Here is a 16,110-nt window from a genome sequence, read left to right on the forward strand (position 1 = left end):
GTTCTAATAAATAAAACCCACACTGAAACAAACAAAGAGGCCGAGTCGTGTTTATCATGAAGTCGTGTTTACACAGGATTACTGCCTGGAGCTGTGGGTTTACTGTAGAGACCAGTAACTGTACAGTGTTCACCAGAACAACACTGAAGCTGGTTCCATACATGAACTCAACCACGTGTTCCTGACGTGTTCCTGACGTGTTCCTCACATGTTCCTGACTATTTCCCGGTCATTTGACAGGCAGTGGTTTGGAATTGCAAGGAAGTGACATCATGATATACTTCTGTGTCTAATGTGTTTTTCCGATGTCCCACCACTGCTGAATGCTGCTGAAGGCCGACCTGCTCTCTCTGTGGGAAAACCAAAACAACTTAAAAGCATTTCTAAAAGCCTGGTCGTTTAAAAGAGCTGTGTTAAAATGCCAGTAGGCGCTCTTTAAACTAACATTTCTAATAAAAACAGAGCAAGAGACTAAACAATGATCAGTAAAACCCTCCGGCTGAATAAAACACCTTTTTAAAATATTTAAATGGTGTTTAAAACAATAGAGTCGATCCAGTCTAGCCAGGGATAACACATTGTCTCTGGCATGGCTCCAGGTGTATTGTCTGTGATTACTGTTAAAAAGCCTCCACACATCAGACAGGTCATGTGCCTCGGTCAGTTGGTCCATTCTGAGACCTGATGCAGGATGTGGTTCTAAGTGATTCCTTTCTAAAGTGGGATTTCCTGTGCAGTTAAAATCACCTCCTAAAAACATAAAATCATCACCACTACAGGTATGAACAGTGTCATCTAAAATGTTTAAAAGTTCCATCCTGTCCACCCTATTCGTGGAGCATAGACATTTAAAATCACTTCCCCATTGAAAGCCCTCCTCCAGTCACACTCATTGTCTTCAGTGCTGTGGGTTTCTTGTAAAAACATAATATCAATTCTGTTAATATCCATGAGTTTAAAAACAGCCGCTCTTTTAAAATCAGCTCTGGCTCCGTTCACATTTAAAGTGCTGATTTTAAAATCACACATGGATAAAAGAAAGAGAAAAACAGTCAGTAAACAGGTCAGTAAAAGAGAAGAGTAAAAGGACTTTTTAAAACTCATCATCATCAGGGATCATTTGACCTTTTACTCTCAACACGAGTTTCCTGAGTCTATAAATTTGTTGGTCTGTTAAAAACTCTGCTTCTGGCCTGATGATGAACACATTACGCGTCAGATAAATGTCTCGTTCTTTGATTTGTCAGATGTATGTCACCAGATGTGCTTTAAGTTAACTTCCATGTCATCTGGTGAAAGTCCGAACACAGAATAAACTGTAAACTTAATACCAGGCTTCACAATCTGATGCTCCTCTTCATAGGAGACACAGGGAGCATTGAAGAACACACACGCGTCACCAGCTCCACGCAAAGTGCTTCTGTTTGTCGCTGGTGATCATTACAACGCACACACACCAAACAACAGGTACATGTAAACATCCCTCACATCAACAAGGAGGAAGCTCGAGCGGTGTTTTCATGAGTCCAGTTGGTGAACGTGCTTCTAATGGACGTGTGGAGCTGCACGTGTCCTCCTGTCGCTGCTGGTTGAAGTCAGCGGACGGGATTTTAAAAGATGTTCTCGTTGTTGTCGATGATCAGGTTCATTCATCGGAGAATGAAAACAACCGCTCATCACAGAACGGGTGTGTTTGTTTGTCACAGTTTCCTTAATGCAAGTGTTGTTTATCTGTGTGAAATCAACAGACGATCTTGTGTGTCGAGTGTGTTGTCAACATGACACATGTGTGTCGAGGCAAACCTGGAAAACTAACTTAACGTCTCCATTGTCAAACAACGTGTTGTGTATTTCTTCTCTTCAGTCAGATGGCTGCGTGCTTTGTTGGAGCTGTGTCAGTCGAAGGAGTAAATAAAGTTCCCTGTGTAACTATGAAAACTCTGGCAAATTATAATAGTGATAAATAATAATAATAAAACTATTTACATTTTTTTGTATTTTAACAAACAATGTGGTGTGGTGATACAGGAAATTGAGGACGCTTCATGAAACATCATCATTCAAAATAAAGTGCCTTTTGTGTCAGTGTCATCTTCAGACTAAATATAAATGTGAAAGAATTCCACCACGGGAATCGATCTGCTGTGGTCCACATTGAAAAAGATTTGAGTATATTAACACTGATCAGTCTGATGATACGTGTCACCGCTATGTTCTGGTGACTGTGAAGCCTGTGCACATCTTACCATGGGTTATTGTTTCAGGGAACACGCCCAGGTTAACTTGTGTCACAATTTCCCCCGAAAGTAGAAACAGAACTTTTCTCTCTGAGATGTTTTTCTTCTCGTTACATCTGGTTTGTCACAGAGGAAATGATCCATGTGTTTGACTCATAGACTGAATATAAAGGCTTTGACTGGGATGTGCTGCTGTTATACTGCAGCGCCACCTGTGGGTCAAAAGTAGAAAAGCCACCACCGCTCTGCACCTGATGCAGAAATGAAAACGTCCCATTTTTAAGTCCAGAGTTTTGATCTTTTGTGTCAAAGACAAAACTCTGATTTTAAACTCAAAGTGATTTCAATGTGTTGAACTTTGTGTTGAACTAAATTAATTTGTGACGTGAATCCAGGAACTTTAAGATCATAAACAAACATATACACAGAATGTGGTTCTACACACATGGAGACACACTGAGGGACAAAGGTGGACAATAATAAAGACAAACTTAAACACACTGTATGTGACTCTTTATAGAGGGTTTATATATTCTGCTTGTGTTGTGTCATTTCAATAAACACATTCTTCATGTGAATAAACACAATCGGGGCAAGAAGGTTGCTGGTTTGAATCCGGTTCAGATGGGGTCTTCCTGTGTGGAGTCTGCATGTTCTCTCCGTGTTTTCTCCAGGTGCTCTGGCTTCATCTCACAAACACATGCAGATTAGGGGTTGTGTAGATTGGAGACTACACACAAGCTGCTGCTGCTTCAGCCTCTGGATCCTCAGGACACAGCTCAGCCTCCGTCCACACACACTGTCCTCTTCACACTCACCTCCACTAAGACCACCCCCACCTGTTGAGAGAAGAAGACATCAGTGTCACAGAGACTCACTTCATCAGCTGTGAGTCAGTGATGCAGCTCATCCAGTAGAAAGAGCAGCAGGGACTTCAGTCCTGTTCAGAGGTGGAGCAGCTTCCTCTCTGCTTCATGTTCACGTGTTGGAATGAACACGCTAAGAGCTCAGTGTGTGTCCTCTGCATGTCAAAGTGCAGAGTGGACACCTGAGAGGTGGATTTACTGCTGTTACAGGTGAAGCCATGTTTCACTGTGTGTTGATGAACATCTGCTTCTGACAAACTGGGACCAGAGGAGACAGATGGACCTCAGCAGAGGTTCTGCTCTGTATAAAGAGCTCCTGGTTACCATGTGATGAGGAGAGGCTTCAGTCCCACTGATCTCAGAGCTGTGACAAAGATCCACCAGATCAGTTCTTCACTGATGAAGTGAGAGGACAAAGTGTCTCAGATCAGATGAAGACGACACCGTCTCTGTCCCTCGTGTGAGGCTGTCAGCTGTGGTCCAGCTTCACTTCCTGTTCACATGAAAACAACAACAACTGTCGTCTTCACGTCAACTCAGTCACATGATCCCAAGCAGCTTGTGGCTCGTCTGATTGGCCGACTGTTGTCTCTCTGTGTCTCTGTCCAATCCTGACGTCTGTCCTCATTGTCCTCTCACAGCTTCACTGAGGAAACACTGAGGCCTGAACTATGAAGACACTTCAACATGTCCAGGAGATCTTTCTGAGATCAGCTCAACTGAACCTGACAGACACAGTCAGGCTAAGTGGTCACATGACGTTGGTTATCAACTCGTTAAGTTAACTCAGGTTTTCCTCATCGAGATCTGAGCGGGAGCATCAAAGGGGCGGGGTTTACAGTGTGTGACCAATCACAGACATGGACAGTTTGCCCCCTGGTGGCATCTAGTAAAAATATATCACGTGACCACGACATAATAACGTGTGAACGAGATAAATAACTCGAGGCCACGAGATCTGAATCTGTTGTTTACTAACAAGACGAGAGGAAGACAAGAGGACACACACTGACACACTGTCTCTGAGGACACACACTGTCTCTGAGGACACACACATGGACCTGTCTCCAGGAAGCTGAGGTCATCTGGTGTTTTGGGGACAGGATGAGTCTGGAGACATTGAGATGTTCTGGGTGAGTTAGAGATCAACTGAACCAATCAGACGTTGATTTAAACTTCCCTTATCCGTCCCTTTAAGGAGAGTGTGCACCACACAACAGTGGAGAGTCACTGTGGTCAGTGGGCGGAGCTTCTATACGGGTTGATCTCCAACTTAACCTGGAGCAGGTTAGCCGTTCATCAGAAGTTACCATGGTGATTGACCTGGTTAAGAAGTGGACGAGCTTCGTAGAACTGAAAAAACTAAACTGAAGTTAACCTGATAACCACAAATCCTGCTTGGTAGCACAGACCCTGGATCTGTGATACTGACTGTGTTTAGTAAAATACTGATGAGAGCAGCGTCGACTGACTCCAACCATCTACTGACCTCAGAGTCTTCAGTCGACAGGTTGAACTCTGCTGTAGATCAAGAAGCTCCTTCACTCCTGAGACCTGCAGGTTGTTGTTCCTCAGATCCAGTTTTCTCAGATGAGAGGGGTTTGACCTCAGAGCTGAAGCCAGAGAAGAACAGCTGATCTCTGACAGTCTGCAGCGAAACAACCTGGATAAAGAATAAAACTTAACTGTAAATTAAACTGAGTTCATGTGTGAAAATAACAGACACATATTCATGTGAGCACAGACTCATAACATGGAAGATAAATATTAAATCAGATCTACAAAAGTCAGTCAGTGAACTGACCTCAGAGTCTCCAGTCGACAGGTTGGACTCTGTAGAAAAACACACAGCTCCTTCACTCCTGAGTCCTGCAGGTCGTTTAGATTCAAATCCAGTTCTCTCAGATGAGAGGGGTTTGATCTCAGAGCTGAAGCCAGAGAAGAACAGCTGATCTCTGTCAGTCTGCAGCGGCTCAACCTGTATAAAGAATAAAACTTAACTGTAAATTAAACTGAGTTCATGTGTGAAAATAACAGACACATATTCATGTCAGCACAGACTCATAACATGGAAGATAAATATGAAATCAGACATGTTGGACTAAAAACGAGTCCTGATTCAGTACAAATAGATTATTTGGACCCGGTCTCTGTCCTGCAGATCAGTTTAGGAAATCCAGAACTAAACTCAGTGTTTTAACAAGTAGCTGAATATTTAAAATGTTACAGATTAATTAATGAATGAATTCAAGTTATGAATGAAGAGGAATTATGTTAAAGTAGAATTAAATGAGATAAATTGTGTATAAATGCTGTTTTATAGATATGAGATCTACAAAAGTCAGTCAGTGAACTGACCTCAGAGTCTCCAGTCGACAGGTTGGACTCTGTAGAAAAACACACAGCTCCTTCACTCCTGAGTCCTGCAGGTCGTTGTCAGTCAGATCCAGTTCTCTCAGATGAGAGGGGTTTGACCTCAGAGCTGAAGCCAGAGAAGAACAGCTGATCTCTGTCAGACTGCAGTCCTCCAACCTGGATAAAGAAATATGAATATTAGAATGTGTCCTCCTGTTGTTGTGGATCGTCATCATGTCAACACAGACTCTCAACATGCTGCTGACCTCAGTCCAGTCTGTGACCTGAAGATAAATATCAGATCAGACATGTTGGACCATTGTTTCATTCATCAGCTTCTTCTCTGTGTGTTGGTCACTGAGCAGGTTTGTGTAATTAAACACTGTTTAAAGTAGAGATGGCTCCTGATGTCACTTCCTGTTTGTTTCTATACTTATCAACTGTCCAACGTGTTTCAATCAGAATGTGTCTTATTTTGAAAACCTGAGGAGGACGAGTGCTCGGCCTCAGTCCACATGTTATTTACTGACACTTTCTTAGTGATCAGGAGCAGGTGAGTGCAGGTGAATGGAGTTGATGAGGTGGACGTGACTGACAGGCTGGGTGAGTGACAGATGACTGAGGGACAGTGAGCAGAGCAGGACTGAGACAATTTAAATAAATAATGACCCAATAAGAAAGAAAGTCTGAAAAGTGAAGAAGGATTTAAGGACCTCAGAGTCTCCAGTCGACAGTTTGGACTCTCCAGTCCAGAACACAGCTCCTTCACTCCTGAATCCTGCAGCTTGCTTCCACTCAGATCCAGTTCTCTCAGATGTGAGGGGTCTGACTTCAGAGCTGAGGCCACGACTTCACAGTGAGTCTCTCTGAGTTCACACCAACCCAGTCTGTAATTAAAGAAAATATCAAATCTGTGAGAATTAAATCAGAAAACACAACATTCATACAAAACGTGATCATGTGACCCTCACCCTGGTAAATCCCCTCTTTGTTAAAACTCCTCAAGAGAATCCTTTCAGATTTGGTTCAAGCGTTCATTCAGACTAACAGAGGAACTCATTAGATTCAGGTGGTCAGAGGTCAAAGGTCAAGGTCACAGAACATGTTCATGGCCTCTTGAACATGATATCTCAAATCTGTCTTCAGAGGATTTCTTCACATTTTGACTCAAAGAGAAACTGATTAGATTTCAGTGGTCAAAGGTCAAAGGTCACAGTGACCTCATGTTATTGTGAAGTCAACATGTCAGGAACCTGGAGGGACGGACACTGCACTGGTTGGTGGTGGAGGACAAACTCAGAGTGGGAACTCTGGTTTCACAAGAAAGAAGAAGAAACTATATTTCCTGCTTCTTCAGTTTAAAGGAACCGTCAGTGATTCTCATCCAAACACTGATTCAGGGATCGTCTCCTCACTCTGTGCTGTTTGCTCATATATATATATATACATATATACATACACTCCTGATCAAAATCTTAAGACCAGTTAAAAAATTGCATGAATTTGCATTTGCACTGTTGGATCTTAGGAAGGTTCATATATTTATATTTATTTATATATATATATATATATATAAACAGTATATGCAATAATCTCCCGTGGACCCCACATGGTCGTATGTCTGAACCCTCAAACTCCAGCACAGTGATCAAATTGGATTTCACTCTCCACATCTGATCTAGTTGTTCTTATATGTACATAATAATAATAACTTTATTACACACACACACACACACAAACACACACACACACACACACACACACGCACACACAAACACACACACGCACACACACACACACAAACACACACACACACACACATGTTATTGATCATGTCTGGACTCACACAGCCTTCCTGCAGTTCCTCACAGCTGGGATCAGTCTCTGTCGACCCTGTTCTGATGTGTTGAACTTCTCCAGGTCCAACTCATCCAGAACCTCCTCTGACATCTGCAGCATGTAGGCCAGAGCTGAGCAGTGGATCTCAGAGAGTTCCTCCTCTGATCTGTTCTTTGACGTCAGGAACTGTTTCATCTGCTGATGAACTGAGTGGTCGTTCATCTCAGTCAGACAGTGGAAGATGTTGATGCTTCTGTCAGGAGAAATGTCATCACTCTTCATCTCCTTCAGGTTGTTGATGACTCTCTGGATGATATTTGGATTGTTCCCTGTCCGACCCAGCAGGTCTCCTAAGACTCTCTGGTTGGACTCCAGACTGAGGCCGTGAAGGAAGCGAACAAACAGGTCCAGATGACCATTTGTACTGGTGAGGGATTTCTCCATGGTTCTCTTCAGGAGGTCATCCAGGGAGAAGGTACTGTCTGTGTCCCCATAGGTTCCCAAGAAGTTGTTGAGTTCTTCTGTGTTCCTCTCGGTGTAACAGTGGAACATGTAGACTGCAGCCAGAAACTCCTGAACGCTCAGATGCACAAAGCAGTAGACTGATTTCTGGAAGATCACACACTCTCTTCTGAAGATCTCAGTACAAACTCCTGAGTACACCGAGGCCTCTGTGACATTAAGACCACACCGCTCCAGGTCTTCTTGGTAGAACATGATGTTTCCTTCCTCCAGATGTTTAAGTGCCAGCCTCCCCAGCTTCAGGAGAACGTCCCTGTCAGCCTCCGTCAGCTGCTGTGGACTCGTCTCATGTCCCTCACCGTACTTGTTGTTCTTCCTCTTTGTCTGAACCAGCAGGAAGTGTGAGTACAGGTCAGTCAGGGTCTTGGGCAGCTCTCCTCTCTGGTCTGTGGTCAACATGTGCTCCAGAACTGTAGCACTGATCCAGCAGAAGACTGGGATTTGACACATGATGTGGAGGCTCCTGGACGTCTTGATGTGTGAGATGATTCTTCTGCACAGCTTTTTATTACTGAATCTCCTCCTGAAGTACTCCTCCTTCTGGACCTCAGTGAAGCCTCGTACTTCTGTGACCCTGTCAACACATGCAGGAGGGATCTGATTGGCCGCCGCAGGTCTGGAGGTTATCCAGACGAGAGCCGAGGGAAGCAGATTCCCCCGGATGAGGTTTGTCAGCAGCACGTTGACTGATGACCTCTGTGTGACCTCAGACACAAGCTTCCTGTGGTTGAAGTCCAGAGAAGGTCTGCTTTCATCCAGGCCGTCAAAGATGAACAAAGGTTTACAGACAGCGAGCGTCTCTGCAGTGAGCTTCTGTAACGCTGGATGGAAAACATGGAGCAGCGTGAGAAGACTGTGCTGCTGGTCCTTCACCAGGTTCAGCTCCCTGAACGAAAGCACAGCCAGCAGACCCACATCCTGGTTCTCTAAACCCTCTGCCCAGTCCAGAGTGAACTTCTGCACCGAGAAGGTTTTTCCAACGCCAGCGACGCCGTTGGTCAGGACGACTCTGATGCTGCTCTGCTGGTCAGTGGAGGCTTTAAAGATGTCGTGGACCTTGATGGGAGTGTCCTGGAGGATCTTCATCTTGGAAGCCGTCTCAAGCTGCCTCACCTCATGTTGAGTATTAACCTCTTCACTCTGTCCCTCTGTGATGTAGAGCTCAGTGTAGATCCTGTTGAGGAGGGTTCTACTTCCTGTTTCATCACTTCCTTCAGTCACATGTTCACATCTCCTCCTCACACTGAGCTTATGTTCATCTAAATCCTCCTGCAGACCACGATCTGCTGAAAGACAAGAAACAATGTGAGAGACAGAGAATCTGAGAATCTGCTGATTGTTTTCATCAGATACAGAAAAACTACAGAAAATAAAAGCTTTTTAACTTTGTGCTTTTCTAACGATGTTAAATGTTGATGCTGTATGAAGGAACAAAATAAAACCACATGTGCTGTTGTCAGAAGTGAAGACATCAGCAGACACATGTACAGTGCTGCTCTGACCGGCTGTCTGACCTCCAGCTCCTGGTCTGGATCTTTTTCCACACTGGGGACAGGAGGAGTCTCCTGAAGAACCAGACTGGTCCCAGTATGAGGTGATGCACTGTCTGCAGAACCAGTGTCCACAGCTGGTGGAGACTAGATCCTTCAGGACGTCCTGACACGAAGCACAGCAGGACGACTGCTCCTCCTCAGAAACATGACTCCTCTTCCTCTCCCTGTGAAGACATGTCCTGATAACTCACATGTCACAGTCACAGGTTGTCATCACTTCTGTCAAGGAGGTTTTTTGTTCACCCAGTATGTTTGTGTGTTGGTTGGTTCGTTAGTGGGATTATAAAAAACAACAGATTACCAGTAAACTTGGTGGAAGGTTGTGGTCTGTGAACCAGATGGGGGGGGGGGGGGGGTCCTCTTTCACAGACATGTTCAGAGGACTGATGTTTACCAGTGTGTGGAATTTGGTGCAGATCCAAATCCAAATGAGTCTCTAGTGGATTTCAAAGTGGTTTCATAAGGAGCGTGTTGGTTCTTGGTGGAGGTCTGAGCTCTTTGAGTGATTCTGAGAGATTAGTCACCAACTTCAATGAAGCTGTGTCCTAATGCAGGGGCCACACTAGAGGAAACTAGATCCTCTTCAGAGCAGGTCCCAGTAGAAACAGTCTCTTACTCTGTGGGTGAGGGTCCAGGTTCATTACTGAAGTTTGGAGGAAGACCTCCTTTGGACCAGTCACTCTTCAGAGACAGACAGCTGGACCCTGGAGACTCTGCTCTCAGTCTGTGGTCCTGACCTCTGCAAACACAAACATGTTTTTATTCAGAACACATCATTCACTGGTTCCTTCTGTGAGGATTCAGTTTGGAGCTTCACATGTTTGTAGCAGGTCTCTTACTTTGTGGTTGAGGGTCCAACTTGCTCTGAAGTGTCCTCGTCCATGTTGCACCGGCTGCGGCTCAGTTGTGGTTCAGGCCACGCTGCTCTTCTAGATATTCAAGGTCTGGTCTATTTCCTTCTGGTTCTGTGCTCAGTTTACAGCAGAACACAGTGAAATGATCTTTCACACCAGTTTCAATCTTTATCTGTTGAAAATGTCACAAACACAAATATTTGCAACACTTCCTGTAGCCTACCCATTTCAAAATAAAAGCACTCCAGCGTTTCTGGCGACTGAAACTATTGATTTATTTTTTAAATGTTTTATTGTGAAATAGAAGCAGGGCTTCATAGTTTGTAGTACTGGTATTTATTTGAGTATAAAAGGAGTACTTATATACAAGGAAATACAGTGATCACATCAGAAACCTCAGGAAGGATGTAGTTACATTATTTGTCTCTCTCTCTCTCTCTCACACTTTACGTCGACAAACTACGAATTGCATCACTTCCTGTTTTTCTAAGCTCACAGGAATCAGGACAAACAAGTTCATAAACACACCCAAGGACACACACACACACACACACACACACATACACACACACACACACACACACACTCAGGTGACTGTAACTTATGATTGTGAAAACACGTTGTATTATTAAACACTTGATGAACAGATGAAGATAAAAAGTGAAGCTGTGAGTTAACTCTGTTAATTAGTCCTTTGAAGCTCTTTGATCCAGACCTGCTGTTCACATCTTGGGATCCGATCACATGACGTCTGTCACCAGGTGTGAACTGACAAACTTAGAGTCATGTGATCAGCAGACGGATGTTAACAGCAGGTGTGAGAGTGAGACAGTGAAACTTTCAGAAAGTTGTGTTCACACTCACCTGCTCACTTTCCTTCCTTCTGCTCGTCCAGGTGAAAATGGAGTCTGACACTTCCCTGTTCTCAGGCTCCTCCTCCCTGTTGAACCAGTTCACTCTTGAAAACATCCAGTTCATGAAGATGAACATGTCATGTCAGCAAAGAGCCAGAGCACCTGGCTGCAGACAACATGGTTTTCCCATCAAGTCTAAACTGGATTAACTGGAATTCCACCATAGAAACTACTTTCTATGAAAACAAGAAATAAAACTGATGTGAGTGTAAATTCTATTTCACAGAAAACTTGACCAAAGCCTTGATCATCTTTTCATTGGATTAATTTGACATGTAAGTTGTGATTTAGTGTTTTATTCACATACAGTATAAAACGAGTTGAGAGAGAGAGAGAGAGAGAGAGAGAGAGAGAGAGAGAGAGAGAACTCTAACTCTATAACTTACCCTAACCCTCTAAGGAGGTTATGTTTTCCTCTGTTTGTTTGTTAATTTGTTAACAAACAGAAGAAGTCCCTGAATCTGAGTGTGAATCCAAATCAGACCATTTTTAAATGTTTGTGTTAAACTCTCACTTCTCAGGTTGTTAACAAAGTAGAAAAAAAGTTTAAAATCTCTAAATAAAACATGAAACAGTTCAGATAAAGAACAGCACGTGAGCGCCCCCTGTCTGTCAGATATATTAGTGAAGTCTCCTCACAGTTTGACCAATCAGACCATGTGACCTAATGTTTTATTGACCTGTGCTGCCCCCTAGTGTTCACACGTTTTCTGCAGTGACAACAACAGAGTTTAAAAATCAGAGTTAAAACTAATTCTTGTTTTTTCGTCTGTTTTATTGATTTTATTGATCTAGATGTTTTACATTTTTAGTTTCTAAATTATAACAACTAAACTTGTTCTATTTTAACTTTCTACCTCTTATCAAATGTCTTTTAAATAAAATGTTATTATAGTATATAGTAATATTTATTTTAATGCCATTTATAACATTTCTCAGGTTGAAAAGCACCAAACTGCATAAGATATTTAAATATCAGATATTTTAACTTTATATTTTCATGTGTTAAATGTTTTTTTATCTATCTGAGAAATGACTGCACTTTGTTTTACAAAGATCATAAAGTTTATTACATTTCTTTAAATGCAGAATACGTCATGCTTTTATTTTGACACCAAAACAAACCGAAGAGTGACTTTACAAAAACGATCGTCGTCACGGTCGTGATGTCATCGGTCGTGATGTCATCGGTCGTGATGTCATCGGTCGCATCACAGCACGCCACGAGTTCAGATGAGACAGGAAGTGTGTTCACCACGAGGGCGGCTGATATGAAAACATCTTCTGTAACGGCGTATCGTACAAAACAGGTTTATTCATGTGCGCTGATGAACATTCACGACACTTTCTGTGTTACACATTTCTACGTTTTTCCAGAAGCTTCTTTTCGTCCTCACGGCTCCAAACTGAGTCGTCTTCACTTTACACCGAACATGTTCACGTCAGAGATCAACAAACGTTCAGACAAACATCGGACCAATGACTCGGCTGCGTACCACAACGTGTTCGGGCCAAAAACAATCTGAGAAACTTCAAGAGCGACGTTGTAATACCAAGAGAATAAAGAAGTCGAAACTCAATCAAATTTAAGTCGTAATATCACAAGAATAAAGTCGTAGAGACACGGAAACAATTTCACAAGAATAAAGTCATAGAGACACAGAAACAATTTCACAAGAATAAAGTCCTAATATCACAATGACGTTGGAACATCGTGAGGATAAATTCAGACTTTCTTCTCAATCACGACTTTAATCTCACAACATTACGACTTAAAAATGCAGCTGATGTTACGTCGTAGCTACGAACATGAGAACGACCGAAGAGATGAAGAGTGAAGAGCAGCTGTGGTAAAACAACAGAGTCAATAAAACCATCATGTTCAGGTTTCTCTACCAGTGGAAAAAACTGATCCTTAACAAACATAAAAATACTTGTTTCAAACTTTCCTGAAGTGAAAGCAACATGAACATGAAGTAGAACAGAAAGTGCTCCTCCTCGGACACTGAGTGTTAGAAGAGAATCAGCCTTGGTGTGTGAGCTGTGTATTTTCACTCAGTCGATAAGTTCTGAGCTGTTCAATGTGAAAACATCTGAATCTTGTAAAGTCTCGATTGTTTAACGTTGATCCTGAAAACAATTCTGTATTTTTTTAAGTGTAGTGAGAATATTATTATAATTTCAAATCAACTTCTTTAAAAAGTATTTTTCTTTTACTTTTGAGAAACACTTAAACAAATCAAAGAAGGAAATGACGTCACGATATAGAAGATTTTCGTTTTGTAAAATAACATCTTCAAATAAAACAAACATCTGTTGAATAAAGTAAATGTAGTGGAGGAGGATTGAAGAAGTTCAAATGAGGTGCAGCAGCGCCCCCTCATGGAACAACCCAGTAACTGCAGTTCTCACATCACAGTGAGTTCAGTGTTTGTTTCCATATATTTTCATTGTGGTTTGATCTTCAGCAGATTTACAGTGTGTGTGTGTGTCTGTCCGCCCCGAGGGAGGAGACGTAATGTGAAGAGATGTATTGTCAGTCGCTGTGTTGAGTTCATAACACACCGAATAAAACAAGAAGAGAGAGAGGGGGGAGAAGGAGGGAGGTAGGGAGGGAGGGGGAGAGGGGCGAGGGGGGAGGATACAGTCACAGATACAGGTGGTACAGAGTTTCTAAGGTAAATCAAATACACACAAAGATTCGAACCAGAGACCTTCTCTGCCCATAGTCCAAGTTTCTGCCACTAGACCACCGCCTCTCCAGGTTGAGCTCTCAGGGCCACCGTATGGCCCAGTACCTGATCACTTCATGGTGAGTTTACAAACTGGTTTGAACTCCACCAGCTGCTGCAGATCAAAGCCACTTGATGGTGAGAAGATCGGTCACCAGTTGGATTTGTTCCGTCTCCCACACGTTGAGCTTCTTTGTTTCTCAGTGTTTGATCCCAACCATCGTCCCACCACCATCAGCCTCTGGGTTCAAGACTCTTCTGCCCAGTGTTCCCAGTCCTTTGTTTCACCACACCAACGTTTCTCCACCACAACACAGACTGGGACACTTCTTCTACTTGTTCTGTTCTCAGTTCATCTGACAGCTGATTCATTTGATGATAAAAAGGTTATAAACATATTTATTTCTACATGTGATCAACAGACTGTGACGTATGAAGATGTTTGTTTATGCTTCTTCTTCTTCTTCTTCATCTTCATCATCTCTGACAAACATTCATCCTAACGTCTGTACGATGGTTGTGTCCCCTCCTCCCTCAGCCCCCCCCCCCAGCCTTCACCCCAACTTACACAGTACCCCCCCCCCCCCATCCGTACAGCGCCCCCCCGACAATAATCTGTTGCAGCCTCCAGTAAAACTTGGTTTTATGATTTCACTTCTTTCATTTTGATTCTAAAATCCTCTTTGTTTTTCTCTATGATTTAGTTTTTGATTTTTTTAACATGTCTTTGGTTTAACCCTCTAACCCTTCTCCATCCACCCCCCCCCCATACCGCTCTCCCCTCCCTCCACCCTCCGATCCTTCCTTCCTCCCTCCCTCCCTCCCTCCCTCCCTCCCTCCCTTCCTTCATTCTTCCTCCTCTTCCTCCCTCCCTCCCTCCCTCCTTCCTCCCTCCCTCCCTCCCTCCCTCCCTCCCTCCAGTTTAGAGACCGCCAAATCCACCGCCCAGTCCTCCTCCATGCCGTCTCCCGTTGACCTGACCATGAGCTTCACCCAGCCCGCCCCCCCCGCCTCGTCCTCCTCCTCCTCCCCCCTGGCAGCGATGGGCGCTGCGATGCCCCCCGCTCCCCTCCTGGGGTCTCCCTACGCCTTCCCCCTCTCCAGCCTCCTGGGAGTGAAGTCCATCCCCTACCTGGCCCTCTCCAGCCCTCCTGCCTCAGCCATCGGGGGTCCCTTGTTACCAGGCTCAATGCAGACGGCAGCGTCGGCAGCCGTCCCGGTGCAGGCTCATGCGGTGGCGGCCCTGGCGTCCTACACGGCGAAGATCTCCTCCTCAGCCAACGGGATGAAGAAGCCGGAGAGACAGAAGTTTGCTCCGTACTGAAGAGGAGAGGAAACGTCACTGAGGTATCTGGTCTCAGACTGAGGGCAGTTTCATTTCCCTTCTGTTTCTCCATCACTCTCTGGTGCACTTTCTCACTCTCTCACTTGTCTTTGTCCCTTTCTTCCATTTGTCTCGTGTCTCTGTGGAAGTGGGATCACTGGAAGACGTTTGTCTCTGATAGAGTCTCAATGTGATGGGGGTGCAGGAAGTGAGGCTGTTTCACCAGGTGATGCTGTTTCCGGCTCAGAGTGACTGCTCCGACCGAACAGCTCAGAGTTCACATGTGGTTGGTTTGTTGTTGAAGAGCAGCTCCTCTTACTCAGAGAGCAATCCTTTCACAATAAAAGCCTCCCTCTGGGTTCCTGGTGGAAGCTTTTATTGTGAAGCAGCAGAAGATGAGCCCGACCTGCTCGTCAGCCAGAAAACAATGAAACTAGGAAATGTGGAGAAACCAAAGATTTAAGCGCTGGAAGCATTCAGGTTTTTTTTAACTGTAAAATGACCCAACAGTTAAAATCTGGTCACAAAACAATCAGTGGTTTCACGTTTTCTTTGTTAAACTCTCAGATATCGGCCTCAGAAACCCTGCAGGGTTCTAAAGGACCTGAACTCTGACTCATCTGAAACCAACAAACCTCAGAGACTCAGGATGAAGGCTTTTAGAAACAGAAGAGACGGATGTGAAGACGTTTACTGTTGTTCTGTGCTCAACACATTTTAATGCACACGTGGGAAAATCTGCTGACCAATCAGAGCAGACTATCGGGGGGGGGGGGGGGTGTTGAATAGACAGGGTTTGAGACAGATGCTGAGGAGAGGACGCTGAGCATTAGAGCATGAACACATTTCTGAAACCTTCCTGTGATTTATTCAACAGGGAAAATATACATTTAGGAGATAAAATGTGTTGTTAC

General features: G+C 43.9%; 2 protein-coding genes across 8 annotated transcripts in view; both read right to left on the reverse strand.

Moving 5' to 3' along the window:
• Positions 1 to 11,241, reverse strand: part of LOC128450459 (NLR family CARD domain-containing protein 3) — a 56,578-nt gene extending 45,337 nt beyond the window's left edge. Inside the window, exons 1-5 of the mRNA XM_053433925.1 lie at positions 11,091 to 11,241; positions 10,212 to 10,398; positions 9,989 to 10,111; positions 9,334 to 9,536; positions 7,305 to 9,105 (exon numbers count right to left, since the gene is read on the reverse strand). Coding sequence (XP_053289900.1) covers positions 7,305 to 9,105; positions 9,334 to 9,536; positions 9,989 to 10,111; positions 10,212 to 10,255 — 2,171 coding nt within the window. The 5' untranslated portion in view covers positions 10,256 to 10,398; positions 11,091 to 11,241. The remainder of the gene's footprint in view (positions 1 to 7,304; positions 9,106 to 9,333; positions 9,537 to 9,988; positions 10,112 to 10,211; positions 10,399 to 11,090) is intronic.
• The window catches only part of LOC128450507 (NLR family CARD domain-containing protein 3-like), a 58,975-nt gene that overhangs the window by 25,864 nt on the left and 17,001 nt on the right, over positions 1 to 16,110 (reverse strand). The gene's annotated exons all lie outside the window — the stretch shown is intronic.

The sequence above is a fragment of the Pleuronectes platessa genome, chromosome 2 (assembly GCF_947347685.1).
Source record: "Pleuronectes platessa chromosome 2, fPlePla1.1, whole genome shotgun sequence".
Taxonomy (NCBI): domain Eukaryota; kingdom Metazoa; phylum Chordata; class Actinopteri; order Pleuronectiformes; family Pleuronectidae; genus Pleuronectes; species Pleuronectes platessa.